This window comes from Pelophylax lessonae (genome assembly GCF_965119305.1).
Source record: "Pelophylax lessonae genome assembly, chromosome: 1".
Classification (NCBI taxonomy): Eukaryota; Metazoa; Chordata; class Amphibia; order Anura; family Ranidae; genus Pelophylax; species Pelophylax lessonae.
In genome coordinates, this window is record NC_138768.1 from 63,297,757 (window position 1) to 63,321,612 (window position 23,856).

The window sequence follows — 23,856 nt, forward strand, 5'->3', positions numbered from 1 at the left end:
AGGAATGGCTGCCCGGCTTTTGGAGAATTTTCCGTTGACCGCATCTGTCTAAATGCAGAACATTTTCTCTTTTCATCCGTCTGGCTTTTTGTTTTTCACATAAGGCTATTTCAAGTTATTAATTTTCTGCCTGTGATAGGGTGATCAACCGTTCTGTCAAGAAAATGGATCTCTCTGTCGCCCTTTAGCATGATTAAATGAAGGCGAGTCGCTGGGAGAAAATACCACATTTTTATCAGACAAATGAAATTGTAGCCTAGTCTTTTTTCCCCTTTCTTTAGTCACATTGCAGAAATTGTTCTCAGTAGTAGATAGTCTGTACCTCTCTTAGATTGTGTACGTGCAACTGTAGGGTGGGCTTGCAGAGGGTTTTATTTCTTCATGGTTATTCTGTAGTTTAATTTGTGGCCCCCAGTTTTTATGAGTTCATTCCTGTCATCAGTGCTAGCAACTGAAGGCCTGGCACTGCAGTGCTGAGAATTGCGGCTTGGCTTTGGTGGCGAAGTTAAGGCCCTGTGTTCTGCGTCTTCTATGAATACAATTGTACAAATTTTGTTTTAGATAAGAGCTAGCCATGCAGGCAGATAGCTTTCCTACAACAATGAACAGAAGTACAGGCGGTCCCCGGGTTACAAATATCCGACTTACAAACGACTCCTACTTACAAACGGAGGGAAACAACAGGAAGTGAGGAGAAATCTCCCCCTATAAAGGGAAATTTACTCCTGTAAGAGTTCTCATGGGAAAAAGTTGTCTCCACTGAAGCTTTATCACCAATCCTTCTTTCCACAACAACCCCAAATTTTCAAAATCCAGTTGTCATAGGGACAGAAAGTGAGGTGAAATCTTCTGAACAGGGGTACAGACAGCAAAACAAATGGTACAGGGATGTTAACCCTTCCCTATGCTATCCAAAAAACATAAAAATTATTATTTTGACTGGGACTGCACCTAAAAAATGTACCTGTTACGACTTGCAAACAAATTCGACTTAAGAACAAACCTACAGTCCATTTCTTGTTTGTAACCCGGGGCCCACCTGTAGCTCAGACCAACTGACAGACGCAGCAGGGCTTTCATGATCACCTCCTTCCTTCCCTCTTCTGGGCAAGTCTGAGAGATGTACTGTATACTGTAAAGGTCCCTTAATGCTTTATCAGGAATGTCACATAAGGACCGGATTGGGCTGTTCATAGGCAGCTTGGAGATAAAAATATGGACAAATAAACATTTAATACAATAAGCACAATTGATCTAGGATTACCAGAATATTTAGGGTTCTCTAAAGAGAAAAAAGAGCAGAAGTTGTTTCCCTTCAGGTATGCTGAAACCTAGGGAAGAGGAGAGAGGGGAAGGAGTCAACTTGACTTAGTCACTTGAGCTACTGAACTCTGTAGCAAGCTTTTTACAACAAGCTGTACGAAGAAAGTGTAGGATCATAATGTGCCACCTGCTAGCTGGGTAGAAGAATACATGATATTCATAACCAATATTAAATACTTGCATCACAAAATGTTTTGGTATCAACATTAGAACACCATGCATTACCTTTAACATAAGCACTTGCAGGTACCACACTGTGTCAGCATTAGATCATTGTGAGTTTAGATGCTTTTAATGGCTTGCCAGGTACAGCTTAAAATGTAAGCAACATGCCAAATAAACTGTTGAAATTGTAAACTGTGTTGCCTGCTGAATTTTGAAAATATATTCTAACATTACATATATCAAAGCAAATTTCTCCATAAGAAATAATGGAAACTCAGATGGTTCGTTCCACAACCATTTATTCATATAAAAATGATTATGGCAATACAAAATACAGTATAAAGTGTACTGTAAAAAATAGAACAAATTAACCTGCACTTAAAAATACAGTACTGTAGCTCATATCAATGGTAGAAATGCTGTACAGTACCTCTGTGGTGAAAAAAAAGGATCACAGTTTTAACCACTTAAGCCCCGGAGATTTGGCTGCTCAAAGACCAGGGTCTATTTTGTGATTCGGCACTGCGTGACTTTAACGGACATTTGCGCGGTCGTGCGACGCTGTACCCAAATGAAATTGACGTCCTTTTTTTCCCACAAACAGAGCTTTCTTTTGGTGGTATTTGATCACCTGTGCAATTTTTACTTTTTGCGCTATAAACAAAAAAAGAGCGACAATTTTGAAAAAATAACAATATTTTTCACATTTTTTATATGAAATTCCCCCCAAAAAAATTTAAAAAATCTAAATTTTTTAACATTTTAGGCCAATTTGTTTTCTGCTACATATTTTTGGTAAAAAAAAATCACAATAAGCATATTTTGATTGGTTTGCACAATGTTATTGTGTTTACTAACTATGGGAAAGATTTATGTCATTTTTATTGGTTTTTTTTTTAACTAGTTTTTTTAACGGCGGCGATCTGCGATTTTTTTTTTTTTTTGCGGGACTGCGACATTGCGGCGGACAGATCGGACCCTTGACTGACATTTTTGACACTTGACCAGTGACATTTCTATAGTAATCAGTGCTATACATATGCACTGTTACTGTAATAATGACACTGGCAGGGAAGGGGTTAACTTTATTAGTGATCAGTGGGTTAAATGTATCCCTAGGGGCGTGATTCTAACTGTGGGAGAGCGTGGCTTGTGAATTAACCACAGAGACATACGATCCTGCATAGCAGGATCGTGTAGTCTCTACAGTTAGATCAGGGAGAATGACAGGCGGCTTTGTTTACATCAGCCGCCTGCCTTTCTCCCTCTCCAGCGGGAGATTGCGAGTGACCGGCGGACATCAGAGCCGCTGGTCACTCGCGCGGGGATGTCAGGGAAGGAGCAGGGACGGAAGCGCGGCTCCGTCGGCACGCGCTCGCCCCCTAGAGGCTCCTGGGCGAGCCCGCCCCTCCGCAGTAAATAGTCGTGCGGCGGTCGGCAAGTGGTTAATATAAAAAAAAAATTACACTCATAATGTTAAGGTGTCTGATGTTAATCCATGTAAGCTGCTGTTGTATACAGTACAGTAAAAGCCGGTGGTGTACAGCAGTGGTCCTCAACTCCGGTCCTCAGGGCCCACTAACAGGCCAGATTTTAAGTATTACCTTGGGGAGATGCAGACTAGAGTACTGCAAACACTGAGCAGCAAATTATATCACCTGGGATGTATTTCAGTTATCTTGCAAACCTGGCCTGTTAGTGGGCCCTAAGGGCCAGGGCTGAGGACCACTGGTGTACAGTATACAGTACTGTATGTGGTCAGAGGTCAGGGTGCGCTGGTGGCTCCCAGCGCTTCCTGGAGAACTCAGAGACACACTCGGGAACTGTTGACACTTCCGGGTCCTCCGAATGTGCGTTACGCCCGCCCCACCCAACAGGGAGTGTCTCCGAGTATCTCTGAGTTCTCCAGGAAGCGCTGGGAGCCACCAGCACCCTCAGATCTCTGGCCATCTACAGTACTGTATACTCTACAGCAGCGGCTTTACTGTACATATACACTAGCGGCTTTACCTGGATGAGCACCAGACTCCTTTAAAACTACAGCTCGTATATCAAGACTTCACTCGTATATCAAGTCAAAATTAAAAAAAGTTTTTGCTCGTCTTGCAAAACTTTTGTATACCGCGTTACTCGCAAACCAAGGTATTACTGTATAGTTTCCTTTTAAACAGAGGCCAAGCTATGCTGCTGTTTACTTATCTCTGTTTTCAGCAGACATAAATGTTGTAACAGTTAAGCCAAAAGTGCGAGGCGAGCAGCAGGAAGAAGTTGAGCGGCAAGTGTGCCTGCTGTTTCATTTCCTACTGGAAGGCACACATGTGTTCTCCCTCCTCGCAGGAGCGGTGGCTGTAGTGGAGTCAGAGCGCACAGGGTCAGTGCCTCTCCTATTGATCAGTATCCCTGCAGTCCCCCTACTCCAGCATCTGCTTCATTGGCTTCTTTCAGTGCCTGCTCCACTACATTAGAATAGAAATCCATAACCAGAGCTGTGCTCATCCAAGCAGGGGAAGAAACTAAATTAAATGGTATAAAACAATCTCGGATCAGGAGTTTGTGCCAATTCATCTTGATCTGAGATGTCACACCGGGCCCCTGTGTCTGAGCACCTGGACTTGGAGGCAGCTCTGCCGAAAGTGGATGGTGTGCTGAGATCATTCATTTGTCAGGCCGAGGAACGGGCAGTGGTGGTTAGCAATTCCCCTTCTGCAGAGGTCAGCTGACAGAACAATCAGAGCTGCTGCACAATGGAGCTTTTGCTTTGAACTATTGTTATAGGGCATGATGCTTCTCGCTGGGGCTGGGGGAGGGGGAGGCAGTGGCTGGCTTTCCTGTGTCCAGCCTGCAATATTGAAGCATTAGCCGCTTCAAATCAAATCATATTTCAAGATTGCTCTGGTTTGACCCTGTAAGAGCCAGAGGTGTGGGGGTAGTTTGAACGCTTACAGTGTTTGGACGTCGTAATGACGGCTTAATAAAAGCCACAAGCATTTATATAATTTGTGTTCACATATTTAACGTATATGTAAACCCAATCACAAAAATTTTAACACGTTAATGTAATTTCAGATGATCATTTCCAATACTTTTTTTAATCTGTAGCTTACATTGAGAAACCTGATGATCCTGCCATGAAAGTCCTTGTTCAGGCACTTGCTAGTGACAGCAGTCCCTGTCTCCCATTGTGCTTCTGCATTGTCACATCCATTGGAGACCACCAGTGGCTGTTTTAAAGCTGGACTCCAGTAATTAGACAAAATATGTCCTTGCAGTGGGGCCTCTGTAGTGCAAGGGTTTAATCTCTGCGTATTTTAGGGGCGTAGGGATAAGCTGTATTTACCTACCTTATTCCTGGTTCTAGCAGGCTCCAGCTCTGTTCTCCAAACTCTGGGATGTGGGTGGTTCCTCTGTGTCATCACATAAAGTGCAGGGCTATTAAAGTATATGTAAACCCAACATTACATGTTCCTGATATGAAAAAGTCTCCTGTTCTCTTTGTATTGCTTCCTTTGTGTGAAATGCCTGGTGTGACTCTGCTTTCCTAATAAAAACCGACCACTCTAAGCATGAGAGCACAGCGTGGTCAGTTCTCTAGCAATGCTGGGAAATTTAGCCGCCTGCTCTCCTCCAAAGATCAGACTTGTTCTGCACCCCCCCCCCCCCCGCTGCATAGGCATTCACTTAAAAGTTCACTGTGATCTTTAGTGACTTGTACACTTCTCGGGCACCTGTTGACCCTACCGACATGCGACTGCTACTTGACGGGGTGGAGTTCCCCAGACTTATGGAGGAGCAGGTGGAGATGCTGGAGGCACCGCTTACGGAGGAGGAGATTGCGGAGGCCGTGTCCAGATTCCCCAGATCTAAATCCCCCGGAACAGACTGGCTCTCCATTGAGTTCTATGCCCACTATTCTGAGCTCCTCTTGCCGCAGCTGTTAGGGCTGTTTAATGCCATATTTGATGAATCCACCCTGCCAGCCTCTATGGGCAAAGCATTGATAGTGCTGATCCGCAAACAGGGCAAGGACCCCCAATTTCCAGAATCTTCCCGCCCTATTTCACTCCTACAGGTAGATGTCAAAATACTGGCCAAAATTCTTTCTATTCGTTTGAACCGGGTCATATTGTCCCTAATTCATGAAGACCAGTCAGGCTTCATGCCAGGCAAAAACACCTCCTTCAACCTTCGTAGACTGTTTATGAATTTACAAGCTCGGCATGAGAACTCGGGTAGCAGGGTAGTGGTTACACTGGACACAGCCAAAGCCTTCGACTCTGTGGAGCGGGGCTTCCTGTGGGAGTGCTTGGAGAGGTTTAGGTTTGGACCGAGGTTTATCAAATGGGTCCAGCTGATGTATAGTGCTCCAGTTGCCAAGGTTCTTGCAAATGCGGCGACTTCCGCAGCATTCCCACTGACTAGGGGGACGAGACAGGGGTGCCCTTTCTCCCCCTTGCTTTATGCTCTGGCGGCTGAACCACTAGCCATAGCAATTCGGAACCACTCTGGTATCCACGGACTGTGCCTGGGCCCTCTAACTGAAAAAATCAGTATGTACGCGGATGACACGTTGTTGTATCTTGCGGACCCAGACGCGTCTTTGACCACGGCCTTATCTCTAATAGAGTGCTTTGGGAAATACTTAGGCTTACAAATTAACTGGAGCAAGTCACAGACCCTCCCTCTTGACCATTCTCAACCCTTCAGTCTCCCTCGAATTCGACCTTGCAGAGGGTATCGCAAATAAAATATCTGGGTGTTCTGGTCACTGCACATCCCCGAGACTACATCTCTGACAATGTCCAACCTATATATGACTTAATAAAGGCCAAGACACAGATTTGGGCAAGGTTGCCTCTGGGCGTTTGGGCAGAGTAAACCTCATAAAAATGGTTCTCCTACCCAAGATCTTATATATTCTATGGCACTCCCCAATATACTTACCTTTGAAATTCTTCAAACAAATGGAAACCCTCCTTAAAGCATTTGTGTGGGGCCAGAGTAGACACAAGCTCTCCTGGCGCAAACTTAAAAACCCCTCCAATTTGGGCGGGGTAGCTTTGCCTGACTTTAACCTATATTACCTAGCTGCCCAACTGTTGCACCTGTTTCACGTAGACAAAACTGATAAGTCCTGTTTCCTTCTGCTCCTGTGCCCTGGATGGTCCCACCCGACTGATGACCCGCTGACAGTTATTCTACGTGGTGTGCGGGGCTCTGAAATCTCGGGTGAGTCCGACTCCATGCTCTATCATTACAGTAGGGTGTGGGAGGTGGTAATGGATAGACTAAAGTACCCGGCGTTGCACACTTATACCCCCCTATGGCACAGCACGGCCCTGGCGGAGTATAGGTCTGTGCCAGACTCTGCTCTGTGGAGTAGCAGGGGAATTCTCTATCTCCCACAGCTGCTGCACGGTGACGGTATGCGTTCCTTTGCTGACTTGAGTTCAACTTACTCCCTTCCGGCCCATATGCTCTTCCGATACTACCAGATCAGACACGCATTCAGATTCCAGTTCCCGTCTGCTCCTCCCCCACTAGAGGCCATCACTATGCATGAATTTATCAAAAGCACTGACCCACAACACCTGATTTCTGTGCTGTACGCGGAACTCCACACCCCTTCTTCCACTGTTATAGCCTAAGCAGTCAAAACTACTTGGGAGGCGGATGTGGGGGCCATGGATGACGAGGACTGGGATGACGCCCTAGGGACGTGCAGAGTGATATCCCCCAAACTTTCTGACAGACTCCCCCAACTGTTTATTTTGCACCGCACGTATCTGACTCCCCTTGGCCTATCACGCTACCGACCTGGGATCTCCCTGAGCTGCCCGATGTGTAAGACGGCTGTGGGCACTTTCTTCCACCTACTCTGGAGTTGCCCCTCAATACAGGGATACTGGAAGCAAATCGTCAACTTTCTACATGACAAAATGGGTTCCCCGGTGCAGTTGACCCCCAAGCAGTGCCTCTTGGGTATATTCCCTGATGAGGACACTAACAGGCACCTTACCACTTTTCTACAGACCACACTGTTCCTTGCTAGAAAGTTGAGAGCCAGACAGTGGATGCGGGAGTGTCCGCCCACTTTCGGTGCCTGGAAGTCGGAGGTCAATAATATCTTACCATACCATAAATTCATGTATAAACACAGGGGTAACCCACTCAAATTTAACAAGATCTGGGATAGATGGGTCCAAAGGTCTGAAACTTGTACTTAACACACCTGATACTCATATTTGAGACCCTTTGTGGGCACTCTCCTGTATGTGCGAACGGCCCTATTGCATTTATGCATTTTTAATTTCTTCTAACTATATGTAAGTCATACTGCCAAGTATTGTTCTGACTGTATATGTATGCACAGTTCAGGTTACTATTTGTTATTCTGAACCTTTTTTTTTTTTCAATAAACTCACTGTTTTAAAAAAAAAAGTTCAGTGTGCTGCTACTTCTCCTCCCCTAGCTCTTGTGCAGCTGAGGACAGAGGGAATGTGATCACTTCTTTTTTTTTTTTACACAAATATATTGCCTTTCATTTTTATTTTTACCACTTGCCTACCGGAATTTGTACCCCCTTTCCTGACCAGGCCAATTTTCAGCTTTCAGTGCTCTCACATTTTGAAGGATAATTCCTCAGTCATGCAGCACTGTATCCATTTGAAATTAGGGGCCATGCACACTGGCTTAAAAATTGCAGCTTCTATAGGAGTTTTGTTGTTTGCCTGTAGAAGCCGCTGCATGTTATCCAATTGTCCGTGCACATTAGGGCGATTGCAGGCATATTTTAAGCTCCGCTTTTAGAGGAATACAAAAAAAAAACCTGGTTTGCATTTCTGATTCGAGTTTTCTGGCAGAAAAAAAACGCAAAACTCTCCTAAACTCATCTAAACTGTGTACAAAAAATGCTCTATATGAGTTTTTTTTTTTTTTTTTTTTAACCGAACTGGCGTTTTTTGGGGTTTTTTTTTAAGTCCAGTTTGCATTAAGCCAGATAGAGCTTTCTTTTGGTGGTATTTATTTACCACTGGGCTTTTTATGGTTTGCTAAACAAATGAAAAAAGACAGAACATTTTGAAAAAAAAAAAAAAAAGGTTTTTCTTAGTTTCTGATATAAATTTTGCAAATAAGTAATTTTTCTTCTCCACTGATGTGCACTGATGAGGCTGCACTGATGGGCACTGATGAGGCTTCACTGGTAGGGGGCACTGATGGACACTGATAGGCAACACTGATAGGCGGCACTAATGGGCAACACTGATAGGTGACACTGATGGACACTGATAGCCAGTACTGATAAGGAGGCACTTAAAGGCGGCACTGATGGACACTGATAGGCGGCACTGATATGGGGCACTGATAGGTGGCGCTGATGGACACTGATAGGCGGCGCTGATGGACACTGATAGGCGGCGCTGATGGACGCTGATAGGCGGCACTGATGGGGCTACACTGATCATTTGGGCACTGTGATCAGTGTCCTAATTACCTGTGAAAACGATGTCCTGACAGACTTGCGAGTTAACGGCTCTCCATCCCCTCACACAGACACAGTGTGGGAGGAAAGGAATGCCCATAACCGGCAATTCTGTTTACATGTGATCCGCTGTGATTTGCCCTTTACCCTGATCTTTGATCAGCACACGGCCCAGGACGCAGGGTTCTGGGAGAACATCTATTGTTGCCCTCCCAGAACTGGATGACCGGGCTGTAGCAGTTTTTTCGGCCATAGTGTGGTCCGAAAGTGGTTAAACTGATTGGGTTGTTTAACATGGTGAATGTTTATAATCACTTGCATGAGAAAATAGGCCTGTAAACACGGCCTCAGCACCTAAGAGAGATGGGTGGAGGGGGGCTTGGCATTTGCATGGATTGAGGAACCCTGCCAAAGCTGGGAGTCACAATGTAGTGTAAAGGCCTTTATTAGTAGCCTGTTCAGATTAAGCTGGTCATAGATGGATCGAAATTGGGCCAATTTAGCAAAAAAATAAAAAGTTGAATTTTCGATCCATGTTTAGGCAAGCTGCCTGTACTGAAGTCTATCCATCTGTCGGCATTCGTACAACCAGCTTGTCAGATTTTTCTCAAGCGATCACTGCCGGCAGGTAGACCCGCAGCTTGTTTAGAGTGACAACCAGCACTCCCATTAGGATCTGTATTTACCATTTACAAACTGAAGCTAAATGTTACTTTAAGACTCCATTCACACCAGCGCGACTTGTCAGCCTGACAAGTCGCTCTCCCTCGCGGTCCATTGACTGGTACAGGACCTGTTCTAATAGGAGCGACAAAAGTCGCTCCGACTTAGAAAAAGGGTCCTGTACTACTTTGAGGCGACCTCTATTATGTGAAGTCCTTGAAAGTCGCTCCGAAGTCGTGGTGCATGGGAATGCACAAGTCGTGCCGCCCCAGTGTGAACCGAGTCTAAAAGTTTCAACAAGACTTGCTAAAAGCTCTTCAAATGCTCAAGCGGACGCCCATGTGAACCAGGTCTATGGCTATATTATATTTGGGATGATTACTTTATTCCTGACATTTGCTACTAAATAACTTATTTTGGGCTATATTTTGTATACTTTTGTGTGACCTATAGTGTGGGGTTTTATCTGGCTATATTTTGGCTTAGCAAAGCAGTATTGCTTGTATTTATTTATTTATTAAGTGTTAAAGTTAGATATTTTAATTGTAAAGTCACTTTTTGTTACTGACAGACTTTTATATGTGCCTCTTTATTTTCAGGTTGTCTTTCCAACCTTCCCCCAATGAAGAAAGCATCTCCGTCATATGAGGAGAGGAGGAAGCAAGCTACAGCTATTGTCTTGCTGGGGGTGATTGGAGCAGAGTTTGGAGCAGAGATTGAACCTGCAAAACTACTGACCAGACCACGCAGTTCTAGTCAGATTCCAGAGGGGTTTGGACTGACCAGTGGAGGCTCCAACTACTCTCTTGCCCGACACACATGTAAGTAAAAGAGGACTGTGCATTAAGGTTGGTTTTGTATTGTGAGATTTATAAACTTTATAGGCTGGCCAAAGCCATGTCTTAATTGTACCGTACAGGATAGGAAGTTATAGACTCTTACCTTTAGGTGATTGGACACTAGCAAAAGCTTTGATAGAAACACCCCCAGTGCACTTTCATGTAACCCCACTCACTTTGTGAGACTCCAGTTTTTTACTAGTGCCCATAGGTGACGGACCTCTGCTCCTATGGAGAAATTTTCTAAACTATTCTTTTTATTTACTTTACTACTTTGACTGACACTTCCAACTGCCCATTGGTTTGGGGCTCACTAGAATTTTTCCAGATTGGTTACCCTCAATGTAGTATTGGGAACCGTACACAAACCTTTTACTTCAGGTGCCAAGTCATGCATTTGAGACTCACCTTGGCACATGGTGCAACAAATGTAGTTAGCGGATGGTCAAGGGCCTGGTCCATTTCACACAGACCTTGAAGACCCCTTTGGTGGTATGCCCACCATGATGGGTGAATTCTGGTCCTCTACAGGAACCTGAATTGGATAAGCTAAGATAAGATTTCCATATATTCTGACCAGGTCCTGTTTTTACATGTGGGATGTTATATATGTATTGCGTTATCCCCCTTTGTAAATGTCCCTACTACATTGGGGGTGAGTAATGTTGTTATAACTTTTACCTTTTCAAATTTGGAGAATTTTTCTCACACATCTTTGTAGTGACGTAGTTGCTCAATGCCTTCCAAGCTTCTGCACTTCCACCTGCCATTTTCCCTGAGAACACAAGAAGCATGTCTGCTGATTTTCGGGTTACCTGACATTGGTTGGCTTGGATTATCGCATCTCCATTCTCGAACACATTAATACCTTCCCATTCTGCATCTATTTCTTGAGTACTCAACAGGGAATCCCCACTCTTAGCAATGGTGGAGACAGAACACAGAGGAGTTGAGAAAAAGGGCCTGGTAGAACTCATGCTACACACTGCACAGAGGAAAACCAGTGAAATTCTCAAGATGTTAACTGTTACACTGCACCAGAGGAAGACCGGCACAACTTTCTTTAGTTCTAGCTCCCTTTCAGGCTCACAACAGACAGCCTATCTGACTAAGGCAAATTTCACTGCTTCTATGATTTCTTTCGGAAACTCTCTGCTCTTCTAAAACCTTTTGTTCTTCCAGGCCTAAAAGCACTCTTCTGCCTCTCCACCACCTGAATCTATTCAGGAGTGTAACCCTGAACTTCCTAACCTATTCGAGGTTGATAGGGAGGAAGGTAAGATGGACGCAGAACAGGATTCTTTAGAGGAATTTTGTGGTTAAAGGCTTGGTCTGCTGAGCCTGCTTGCTCATTTACAGATGCTTTTTGATGGTGAAAGCCTGTTTTGTGAATCCCTTGATACATTTATCCTTGATACATTTATCCAGAAGGTTACTTGGGGGGAGGTATTAACCACACAAAAAACAGCCTAAGCCTACTGTTATTACAACTACTACCTATTCCAACCAGAAGAGGTCCTTTCACTCCACCCAGGCATTGATTTTAAATCCTTGGACGCCAAAAGCTTCCAAACCTACCCAGTAGCCTGCCAAACAATCAAGGGGTGTCCACACCCTTCAGAGTGGGACGGGGATGTTTGTTGGCCTTTTCATCAGTCTGAATCAGAGATGTCCTGGACCTCTTGTCCACTCATTTCCAGGGGCTACAAAATAAAATTTCTCTCCCTACTCTCTTCGATTCCTACCATCCAATCTGCCAGCTTCACCTCAGACAGGCAGATTTGGGAGCTGCCCTGAGTCAACTTTGGGCACAAGGAGTGGCAATCTCAGGTCCTGCAGAGCAGAGGTTTAAAGGGTTAAATTCAAACTTGTTCACAGTCCTAAAACTGCATGGAGTAATTTGCCCTATTTTTGTACCTACAATCCCTAATCCGATATCTGCGTGTCCATAAATTTCGTGTGCAGTCAACAAGATCGGTCATTTATTTATTTTTTTTTAAGATCTGTTATCACTTCTCTCACATGAAGGGAATTTTTGGCATCAGTTAACATCCAAGATGCCTACCTTCACATACCCACCTTTATTGTACACCAGTGCTTTCTTGTGGGAGACCAGCCTTCAGTTGGTTCCCCTCCTTTTTAAGCTCTCGTCTCAACAGTCTTCAGAAAATTGCATGCTTTACTCCTGGCTTGCCCTGCCCTGCCCAGATCTCACAACATCCAGCGATACCTGGATGACCTTTTCCTGAAAAATTCCCTAGCCACCCACAATCCTGTTTTTCAACATCCAAAATATAATCCATTTCCTTCAAGCTTTCAGATTGCTGATCAACTTCAAGAAGCTTGCCCACCAACCTTCGTACCATACTTGGGGCTGATGGTGTAGCTTCACTTTCCGCTGTTGCTACCCAGGAAATTGTCTTTCCCTCTGCATCGGAAGATAGTAGCAGGGCTAAAAGTGTCTCACATCCCAAGCCGTACAGGAAAAATCACATGCTGGCTTTTTACGCAGTACAGATACCAGGGGTTTAATGTTATGTCTGAGTTCTATAGGTCCGATTCTCTATATTTGGTTACAGGAAGTTCACGTTCGGGACTGCTAATATCTCACACCAAATCAGTCAATCTGTTGTCCCAATTGTATGCTCTCAAGAACAGAGAACCTCCATTCCTTGTTACAGGACATGCTACAAGAGCAGTAAGTGCATAATGGGCTTTCTGCAACCAGGTATGGATTTCTCAGATTTGTAGGGCCACTTACTGTAGTTGCTAATATATACATTTGCCAAGTATCACAATGTGGATGTAGCAGCACCAGCTGATGCCAGTTTGGGGCACAAAGTTTTGTTGGTAGTTTCTATATTGACTTGTATTTCTCTTTCGTTCATTGACGGACACAGCTCCTAATCTTCTTAAACATTGGGTTATACTGCCCTCTACAACAGTAGAACACTAGGCAGAAAAAAAGTGTCTGTCTACGCCTATGAGCAGTCCCAGGGGGTATACTCCCTCTCTCTGCGCACTCAGTTTTTTTCTGCCTAGTCAGGACTAATGATCTATTTCCTTGCTGGGATCTCTGGTTCTGGCATGGCAATTTTTTCTTTTTGGATAGAAATTTTTTCCTGTTTTTTTCCTGTGAGATCTACAATCGATTGATCCAGTGGCAACCCCAGTCTGGCCAGTGAGTGCTCACAGTCCTCAGCTCCGCGCTAGGTCGGCCATGACATAGCCCCACCGGACAGGAGCTGACCTGTGAGTTAAACGCTTTGCGGGGTCGCATACGACCCGGTCTCGGCCCGAGTCGCAGTGGTGAGGGGTTCTGTCAAGAGCGGTGCCTGTCTGGTTCCTGGTATGGTGAGTAGCTGTCCCCCGTCTCCTCCTGAAGGGTTTTGGGGTGCAATTGGTCACCACTTTGAGACAGTCAGACCCCCGGGTTCCCATCTTTCTCGTCAGGAACCCCGTTCATCTGTCCGCCCATCCTACCCCCCCCCCCCCTCCGCTTATGCTGGGGCTGTGTGGGTGATCTAGTCCACCTCCTGGGGTGGGGGCTGGGGGTGCGCTGCCAGCGACCAGGTGATTAGCTGTGCGGGGGGGTTGTACCTGGTGGGGGCTCCTGCCAGGGCCCCTGTCTTGCCAGGGCTTGTCCTTGAGGCCTAGAGATCCCTCCTGGATCCCTGGGAGCCTTGTGGTGCTGGGCGGGTCACCATTTTGCTATAGCCTGTGTGCCTAATGCACGGTTGCCATGTTTCTGTAGTCCGGTGGCCATTTTGCGGTGGTCTGCCATTAAAAATAGTGGCGGCCATGACAGTGAAGCCCTGCCCTGTGGGTGGCAATTTCGGCGGTAGGAGCCCCTCCTCATCCCCTGGGGCCGATTCCTGGATCTTTTCATTTCCTGATCGCCGCACATGGAGTGCAGATTATCCTGGTGGCAGCAGGTGTCCTCTCCCTCTCTGCTGAGGATCGCTTGGGGATTTGTGCCTGGCATTGGGGTGGTGCTGCCAGCACGGTGGGGGTTGTCCCTTTGCAGTGGTTTATACTTTTTGTTTTGCCCCCCTGGTGACTTATGGAGTCTTTGGAGCACATCTCTCCACCTGATCCCCTCTCTGAGGCTGCGGGGCCCTCCGGGTCCCAACCATCCATCGGTGCATTGACAGCGTTCCTAGAGTCCTTTGTGTCCTGGGTGGAGGTGGCTTTCGGGCGACAGGCTAGCAAAAAGCGCCCCCTGCCATCCCCTGCCTCATTTGTCTCAACAGATCCTGAATCTGATTCGGCCGCTGTGGAAATGGGTCTCGCTGCTGAGTCTTTGACCACACGCCTGGAATCCTCAGATAGTGAGGATGATTTCTCCATGTCTACAACTGAGTACGAAAAGGCGCTGGTGGAAGCACTGATTGTGTCTGTGCGTAAGACCTTAAAGATGGAGGATGCAGCTGCAATGAAGGCGCAGGTTTCCTTTGGCACTCACAAGCCATCTAGTGCAGCAAAGGTGTTTCCTTTCCCCGCCTATTTTGTCAGATTGTCGCTAAAGAGTCTCCTTGGGGTCCCTTAGTGATTTTGCCTCTGGTTTTCAGATTGAGCAAGGCAACCATGATTCCAGTTGGAAGAGTCCCCGCCCTTTAACTATCCAGCTGATAGGAAGGCGAAGGCTGTGGCCCACAATATGTACACTCTGGCTGGTTTGGCACTGAGGCTGGTATTCAGCATTACCCTGGTGTCGCAAACTCTTGACTGAGTGGACTAAGCTTTTACGCTGTGACCTGGAGTGAGAACCGCTCCCCCCTGACCTTGTGGAGCTGGCGGACCAGCTGGTCCAACGGGCTGCAGTTTATCTGTGATGCCTCTTTGTATGCGGCTCCCCTAGTGGCTCGGCTCTCTGTTAGGGCAGTGGTCCTTCAGCATGTCTTTTGGCTCAAATGCTGGTCTGCAGACCAGACTTCTAAAAAGGCCTTGACAGATCTCCCCTTTCAAGGAGATCGCCTGTTTGGAGCTACCCTGGATGACATGATTAAATGTCTCACTGGGGGGAAGAGTACCTTTCTTCCGCAGGCTTCTAAGGGCAAGGAACCTCGTCATAGATGTGAGCCCCCCTCCTCAGCTCATAAGACATGTTTTGGTCCCTCAGGGTCGACTGACAAGGGCTCAAAGCCTTTCAGGGCCTCCTCTAGTGGATCCAAACGAACCTGGTCTGGCAAGCCAAGACCGGGCTTCTCCAGACCTGCTGACAAGGCTCCTTCAGCATGAAGGTGCGCCCTCCCCCATGTCAGGGATAGTGAGAATTCTTCGCTGGTTTCCGGACCCGTGGACTTCCCTGACAAGTGGGTCCACAAAGTAATTCGGTCCGGCTACAAGATCGAGTTTCACTCTTGTCCCCCAGCAAGGTTCTTTCCTTCCAACTAGCGCCTGCCCTTGGACTGCTTACAAGGTCTGCTTCTGGCGGGACAAGACCTGTTACCCCAAAGTTTTTAGGGTTTTTACTCAAACCTGTTTACAGTCCAGAGGAAGGAAGGCAAGGTGCTTCCAATTCTGGACCTCAAGGCATTAAACTGCTTTGTGCAGGTGCAGAAGTTCAGGATGGAGTCCATTCGCACGGTGGTGGCATCCCTGCATAAGGGGGATTTTCTTGCCTCTATCGACCTCAAGGATGCTTACCTTCACATTCCAATGTGTGCTGGTCACCAGCGCTTCTTCCGCTTTGCCGTGGGAGAGGAGCATTATCGGTTTGTGGCGTTACCTTTTGGTCTCACCTCTGCTCCTGGGGTCTTCACAAAAGTGTTAGCCCCAGGGCTACCATTGTTGCTCCAATGGGGGATCGCAGTACAGGGCTACTTGGACAACCTCCTTCTGCGAGCAAAGTCTCCTACTGCTCTGGTGGAAAACCTGTAAATTACCATACGAACTCTGAGGGAGTTCCGCTGGATTCAGAATTTTCAGAAATCTGCTCTGGTTCCGTCCACAAAGCTGGACAATCTGGGTCTGACTCTGTACTCTGCCTTAGCCAGAGTGCTCCTTCCTCTGGACAAACTCTAGAAATTGCGGCCTGGAATTAGTCGCCTGCTGTCCAGCAGATGGTCATCCCTCCGGACTTGCATGCGGGTGCTGGGCCTGATGGTGTCTACCTTCGAGGCGGTTCCATTTGCACAGTTCCATACGGGGTCCCTGCAAAGAGAGATTCTGGCCAAATGGGACAAGACTCCGCAGTCTCTGGACAATCAGATCCAGCGGAGCCGGGGAATGAAGGAGTCCCTGATATGATATGGCTTCGTTCTCCAGCGCTTCGGCTGGGCAAATCCTTCCTCCCCCTGTATTGGACAGTTGTCATCATGGATGCCAGCCTGTCGGGCTAGGGAGGCGTCATCAGCAAAAATTCTACTCATGAACTCTGGACAGACTTCTGATCAATTTCTTGGAACTCCGAGCAATCAGACCATTGGGCGGATCATCTTCAGGGATGTCCAGTGCTCATTCAATCGGACAATGCCACAGCCGTGGCTTATGTCAAACACCAGGGGGGCACAAAATGTGCCCTGGTGGCTCTGGAGGTAGCCGGCATTCTAAGGTGGGCAGAATGGTTCGTTCCAGCCCTCCCCGCCATACACATTCCCGGGGTGGAAAACTGGCAGGCAGATTACCTCAGTCGGCAGGCATTGGACCAAGGGGAGTGGTCTCCTCATCCGGAGGTGTTTTATCAGTTGTGCCTCCGGTGGAGCATCCCCGAGGTGGATCTTTTGGCGTCTTCGCTCAAAAGAAAGGTGCAGAGGTTTGTGGCTCAGTCACAGGATCTTATGGCTGACGCCACAGATGCTTTGGTTGTCCCTTGGGGACAGTATTGTCTGATTTACGCCTTCCCTCTTCTCCAGCTTCTGCCAAGACTTCTATGCAGAAATTAGGCAGAAGGGATTACGGTCATCTTAGTGGCTCCGGACTGGCCTCGCCGGGTTTGGTACGCCAATCTAGTGTGGCTGATTGCCGACGTTCCTTGGAAGCTTCCTCTCAGGGAGGATCTACTGTCTCAAGGACCAATCTTCCATCCTGCTTTACAGTCGCTGGCTTTGACAGCTTGGCTGTTGAACGCCAGGTTCTGATGGACAGAGGTTTGTTTGAGTCAGTGATTCCAAAGCTGTTTAATGCTAGGAAATCTACTTCTAGGAAAGGTCTACCATTGTATGTGGAAGCCGTACAATGCGTGGTGTGAGTTTCTTGGGGTTCATCCTCTCTCTTTCTCGGTGGCTCGGATCTTGACCTTTCTTCAATGGGGGGTTGAGCAGGGCTGTTTCTGGCTTCAAAATGTATCAGTGACCTGGAGCAAGCATGCAGATCTGCAAATGTGACTTAACTCAGAGGTCCTAATGTGCATACTTGATCAAGGCAAATAACGTAAGCCATTGCAACTATTGAATTGGCCTGACTGACAGGGAACTAGTATTTTCAGAAGAGGTCATTTATGGCAGCCTCTATACTGTCTCTTTACAAGTTTCCTTGAAACTGCAAATCGCAGGGGCTCCATTACTTGCCCTCAGAGTTGTATAAAGTACTCGAAACCCATACTAGAGTAAAAGTACAAGTGCTCGATCAAAAAGTGACTTGAGTAGAAGTACTAAAGTATTCAACATTTTTGTACTTAAGTATAGCAAGTAGTTTTTTTTTTAAATTTTGCTACTCAAGTACTGAAAGTAAAAGTACCAGTAGTTTTGGAAAAAAAATTGCTACTCAAGTACTGAAAGTAAAAGTACAAGTACTGTGTTATGTAGTTATTAAAGAAAGAAGTCAAAAGTTTGAACATCATATTGTTTTTTATTATTTCAAATGCAGCTTTTATTTATACATACAGTAGCTTTTATTTTCGTATGCGCTGATAATACACATGTTTTGAGCTTCATGAAACCTGCCATCTACTGTTCTGGCAGTGGTAATTTTTATAATTGTAACGAGTAACTATGCAGCACAAAAAAAAATATAGGAGTAGAAGTATTGAAATCATTGAAAAAATGTAGTGAAGTAAAAGTGGAAGTAGGAGAAAAAAATTCTACTCTAGGAAAGTACAGATACCGCCTTTCGGTACTTAAGTACAGTAGTGAAGTAGTTCTAATTAGTTACTATACATCTCTGCTTGCCCTATGTGCATTTTTGCTATCACTTATTTTTATGAATATGAAATTGCAGAATATCTCAAAAACCTGGAATTTGTGTAATTTAATGTACGGGCGGGGGATATAGCGTGCATTTGTGAACTGATGCAAATAATTGAAAATCTCAGCTTTGAGTGTTGTGAGGGGGTGCATCAGTGTCAGTGATGTGTGCTTGGCTGCCCTTTTAATTTCAGATATGTGTGGATTAAATGGAGCAGTATGACATTTATAATCTCTGCAGATCACTTGATGTGGTGGTTCCTGGAATGGTTGGCTGTTTGTTTTTCTTTTCCTGAGTTTGAGTGACAAGGCTTTAATTCAGTTTGCATGTGGCATAACATCATTATTGCCAGATTCAGCCAGAAGCGCCCTCTCCCCTCCAGGACTTGTGATATTTATCTGTGTAAACTCCGCGCCACTTTAAAATTATTTTATTTAGGACAGAAAGTTCAAGGGAAATGACACCTATTTGTATTCCTCCTCTGTGTCAGTCATTCTTATTCATATTGTTTACTTTTCTATATCATCCCACCCCTCAGCCATATTCCACCCCAATTTGATATCATCCCACATTATTCATATCCTAATTTAACATGTTGTCGTTCTACCTTCATTCATTTTTTTTCCAGGCTTTACCATTCTTCCTTTATTTATATTGCTCTTCCATTCTATCCTCATTCATATTCCTCCCCCTTTCTTTATCCTTCTCTGTCATTTATTGTTTTTTCCATCCAATATCATTTCATGTTTATTCATATTCCTCCCATTTTCTATTTCATTTCACCTTTCATTCATATTTCTCTTCCAATCATTCAATTATTTATATACCGTTCTTATCCTAGATAATTACACCTTTATTTATATTCCTCTTCTATATCATTCCTCCCTCCATTAATATTCTTATTAATTTTGTATCAATTCACCTCATTTATATTCCTCTTCTATTCTATATCATTTCACCTCATTCGTATTCCTCTTCTATTCTATACCAGTCTACTCATTCTAATCACTCTTTTATTCCATACATTCCACCTTCATTCATATTTCTCTTCTATCTACGGTATATAATCCCACCTCATTTGTTTTCCTCTTCTGTATCATTCCGCCTCATTAATATTGCTCTTCTATTCTATACCATTTCACCTCATTCCTCTTCTATACCATTCTACCTCATTCCTCTTCTATTCTATACCATTCCATCTCATTCCTCTTCTGTACCATTCTACCTCAATCCTCTTCTATTTTATACCATTCCATCTCATTCATCTTCTTTTCTCTACTACTCCACCTCATTCATATTTCTCTTCTGTTCTACATCGTGAAGCATGGTGGTGGCAGCATCATGCTGTGGTTATGTTTTTCAGCAGCATAAACTGAGAGACTAGTCAGGATCGAGGGAAATTATATATATATATATATATATATATATATATATATATATATATATATATATAGATATAGATATAGATATAGATATAGATATATATAGATATAGATATATAGCTCAAAAAAAATAAAGGAACACTTTTTAATAAGAGTATAGCATCAAGCTAGTGAAACTCCTGGGATGAAGCCATAGAGAACGTTATGCTGCCTGTAACATCGTTCAGCATGATCAGTTTGGTGGGGGGGTCAGTGATGATCTGGGGAGGCATATCCATGGAGGGATGCACAGACTTCTACAGGCTAGTCAATGGCACACCTAACTGCCATTAGGTATCGGGATGAAATCCTTGGAACCATTGTCAGACCCTACATTGATGCAGTGGGTCCTGGGTTCCTCCTGGTGCACGACAATGCCCGGCCTCATGTGGCAAGAGTATGCAGATAGTTTGTGGAGGATGAAGGAACTGACACCATTGAATGGGCCCCCACATTCGTCTGACTTAAATCCAATAGAACACTTCTGGGACATTATGTTTCAGTCAATCCGACGCCGCCAGGTTGCACCTCAGTCTGTTCAGGAACTCTGTGATGCCCTGGTCCATATCTAGGAGGAAATACCCCATGAAACTATCCATTTTCTCATTAGGAGCATGCCCCGATGTTGTCAGGCATGCATTCAAGCATGTGGGGGCCATACAAACTACTGAGTACCATTTTGAGTTGCTGCAATGAGTTTCAGCAAAATGGACTAGCCTGCGGCACCCTTTTTTCACTTTGATTTTTATGGTGTCTTTGAATTCAGCCCTCTGTAGGGTGATCATTTTCATTTCCATCAAACCATATGGCATCCTTTTAGTTCCGAACCCATTACCCAGTCCATATCAGTATAGATATCCGGCATGATATTTTTCCCCATTGAGATCTGATGTGTTTTCAAAGTGTTCCTTTAATTTTTTTGAGCAGTGTGTGTGTGTGTGTGTGTGTATATACATATATATATATATATATATATATATATATATATATATATATATATATTCATCCTCCACTCTATATCCAGTCACCTTTATTCATATTCCTTACTACTTTTGTATCCTTATATCCTCGTAATTTGCCCTCGGGTTCATTTAAAGCTCTCCCCTTTTCCATTAGAATTTTACCTTTAAACTCCTTCGTTGTTATGCAGAGTGTTGGATGTGACTGGCATTGCTATTCTGCCTGGCTGGTTGGAAGATAGATGGAGCTAGAAAAAAAACAACTGAACAATGAATTGATGTTAGACTAGACACTTCATTTCAATTTTTTTTTTTTTTGTCCTTCCCAATTTATCTCTTACTTGGCTCCCTTATTCACCAGCTTCTTCCAGAACACCAATGCCACTCATATCCACCTAATCTAGTAGCAATATTTTCCTTCCTATCCTCCTTTTGCAGCATTTGTCTACAACAAAATGACAGCTCTCCTTTTAACTTCTGCTGACTATACATCCAGTGGATATCTACACTAGCTCATTTTTTTCCCCCCTTCACATTGGGTGTATACATTTTTTTTTACATTGCCTTAGATTTAAGGGCAAGTGTAGGTTTTATACAATTCCTTCTATAAATTGGAGTAAATTTGATTTAAAGCTCATTTATGGCCTAGGAATGAAATTGATCTTGCTTTCACTTTTCATTCACCACGTTCAGACTTTGAAAGGCAGAGATTGCATTATTTTGCAGGTTCATGTCTTACGATTACTCAGGAGAGAATCACGGGTTGTAAAAGAATGGTTTCCTGGCTTATAAGGAAAGTAGATGTTTTGTTTTATCATTGTAAAGTTTATCTTATTGTTTTATGTGACCTTCACGTTTGTACAATCTTTCTTTATGAGTTATTGTACTATAGACACATTTGGTGAATCGTCCCATGGTGACATGTTTCTTAATGTTACAGCACATTGTTACTTTGTTGAGAAAGAATCAGTTACAGTTTAAAGTGAACTGTTTATAAGTAACATAGCTGTATAGACTTACCTAGTGTAGTTGGCATCCCAGGCCCCTAATTTCCTTTTGACTATGCAGAGCATCCCTGGACTGAATATGAGACCATATACTTGCAGTGCGCTTTTTAAACTGTGCACCACTAGTGCGTAGGTAGGTATAGTTGACCTCAGAAAGTAAAGCTCACCATACACTGTGCAAATGTCCAGTGGTTCTTAAAGCGGAGTTCCGGCCACAGAATCGTTTTATTTTTATAAATACTTCCCAAACAGTGATCCACCGCCCTTCATACATCCGCTAATCTGGTTTTAGACAGTTTAATAATTGATTGGCAATCATAAAATCTTACTTTATAAAAAGTTTGCTGAGCGCCGCCATCTTTGTCCTGGTAACCCGAAGCCGCAATATGCAAATGTATGCCCTGCTTCCTGGTTCTAGCTCATTGTGCAAGCTGTGAGAGGAGCCCGGCTGTCTACATCACTGCCCATTGCCTCCTGGGAGTGATGAGTAAGCGCTCCCAGGATGCATTGCAGGACAGGAAGTGATTGCATGGGCCTTGGCCACAGAGGGAGGAAGTGGAAGGAAAGGTGAGTATATTTTCTTCTGAAACAAGGTAAGTAAAAAAAAAAAAAAAAATTCGGGAATATCCAATTCTTTTTCAGGTGACAATAAGGAAGCGGATGGCACAAAATCGAATGTAACGATTTTGCGGCCGGAACTCCGCTTTAATGAACCTGGCCAAATTTTGCTTTGTGGGTTGCCTTCTCCCTCCTCCTGCCCAAGATCCTTCAGTTGAAAAATCAAAGTAGTCAGGCAGAAGATTGTTGGTCGAACATTGGCTGCATACAATTGGATGCAGCCACTGGAAAGGTATTTTGAAAAAGGTGGTATGTGGCATTTCTGTTGTAGGATTGTTACACTATTTGACCATCTTACGTGCAGGTTCTTTTGATCAGCACTCATTAAACAAGAACTCTCAGATGGAGTTGCAGAACTCAGAGGCAGGGGACACCCTAGTAAGGGCCGCTTCACACCGAAATGCAGTGTGGGAAAAGTGCATTTCCCGTGCCGTGTTCAAAACGCACTGCCTTTGTGATCTGCTGTGGGTGCCAATACATTGTTAACTGCACCCCAATGAGTTTTCAGGCACAAGATTGCATTGTACTGTGGTTCCATGAGATTTTTTGCAGTGTGTTTTTCAAAAGTAGTGCATGCGCTACTTTTTGTGCATTCTGGTGAGATTTGCAGCCAATTCAAATGAAAGGAAACACACAGGAGCACGTACTGTGTTCCTGTGCAATTCTGATGTGAAGCAGCCCTAACACCAAACCAGCCATGATAGGTGTTCAAGAAGAAGTGATGACCAATGCAGTATGGTCTTTTGAACTCAAGTCCAAAAGTCCAAATCTCTTTCTGGAAATAAGCTACACTCACTGCCCGGATTGCCAGCTTTTTTCAAATGAAATCTTTAAAAACATGAGGAAGGATTTAATGCTTCTGCAATTTAGTGCTTCTTTGTATGGGCAAATGCAGCTTTCTTTCTGATGCTTTTGGGATCAGTTGCTGTTGAGATTGAGAGTTCATTGACCGGTGCATTTGGCCTGCATTGACAACCTTCTAGCCTGCATCAACCTGCTTCTGCGTTCACATTGCCTTGTATGGGGGAGAAAAGCAGTTCTGATGCAAAAAAGAGCCCTTACTCTCATTTTATTATGACAGCAAGGGAAGTGTAATCACCACAATATTTACCCCAGCAGTAAATCCCAACAGGGGATTTAACTCCTTCCTACTTTATGCTCGCAGTGGAGCGCTGCCATACCCAGATTCATTCTTTCTTGCACAAGCCCTTCCTTGGCTCTGTCTCAAAACTCTGCAGGTTTCTCTTTCTTTCG

At 44.6% G+C, this 23,856-nt stretch overlaps 1 protein-coding gene across 4 annotated transcripts in view; it reads left to right on the forward strand.

Moving 5' to 3' along the window:
* Nucleotides 1-23,856, forward strand: part of WDR7 (WD repeat domain 7) — a 654,984-nt gene that overhangs the window by 408,849 nt on the left and 222,279 nt on the right. For all 4 annotated transcript variants that reach the window (XM_082268937.1, XM_082268938.1, XM_082268939.1 and 1 more), the window contains one exon: nucleotides 10,231-10,452. In XM_082268937.1, the coding sequence (XP_082125063.1) occupies nucleotides 10,231-10,452 (222 nt within the window). The remainder of the gene's footprint in view (nucleotides 1-10,230; nucleotides 10,453-23,856) is intronic.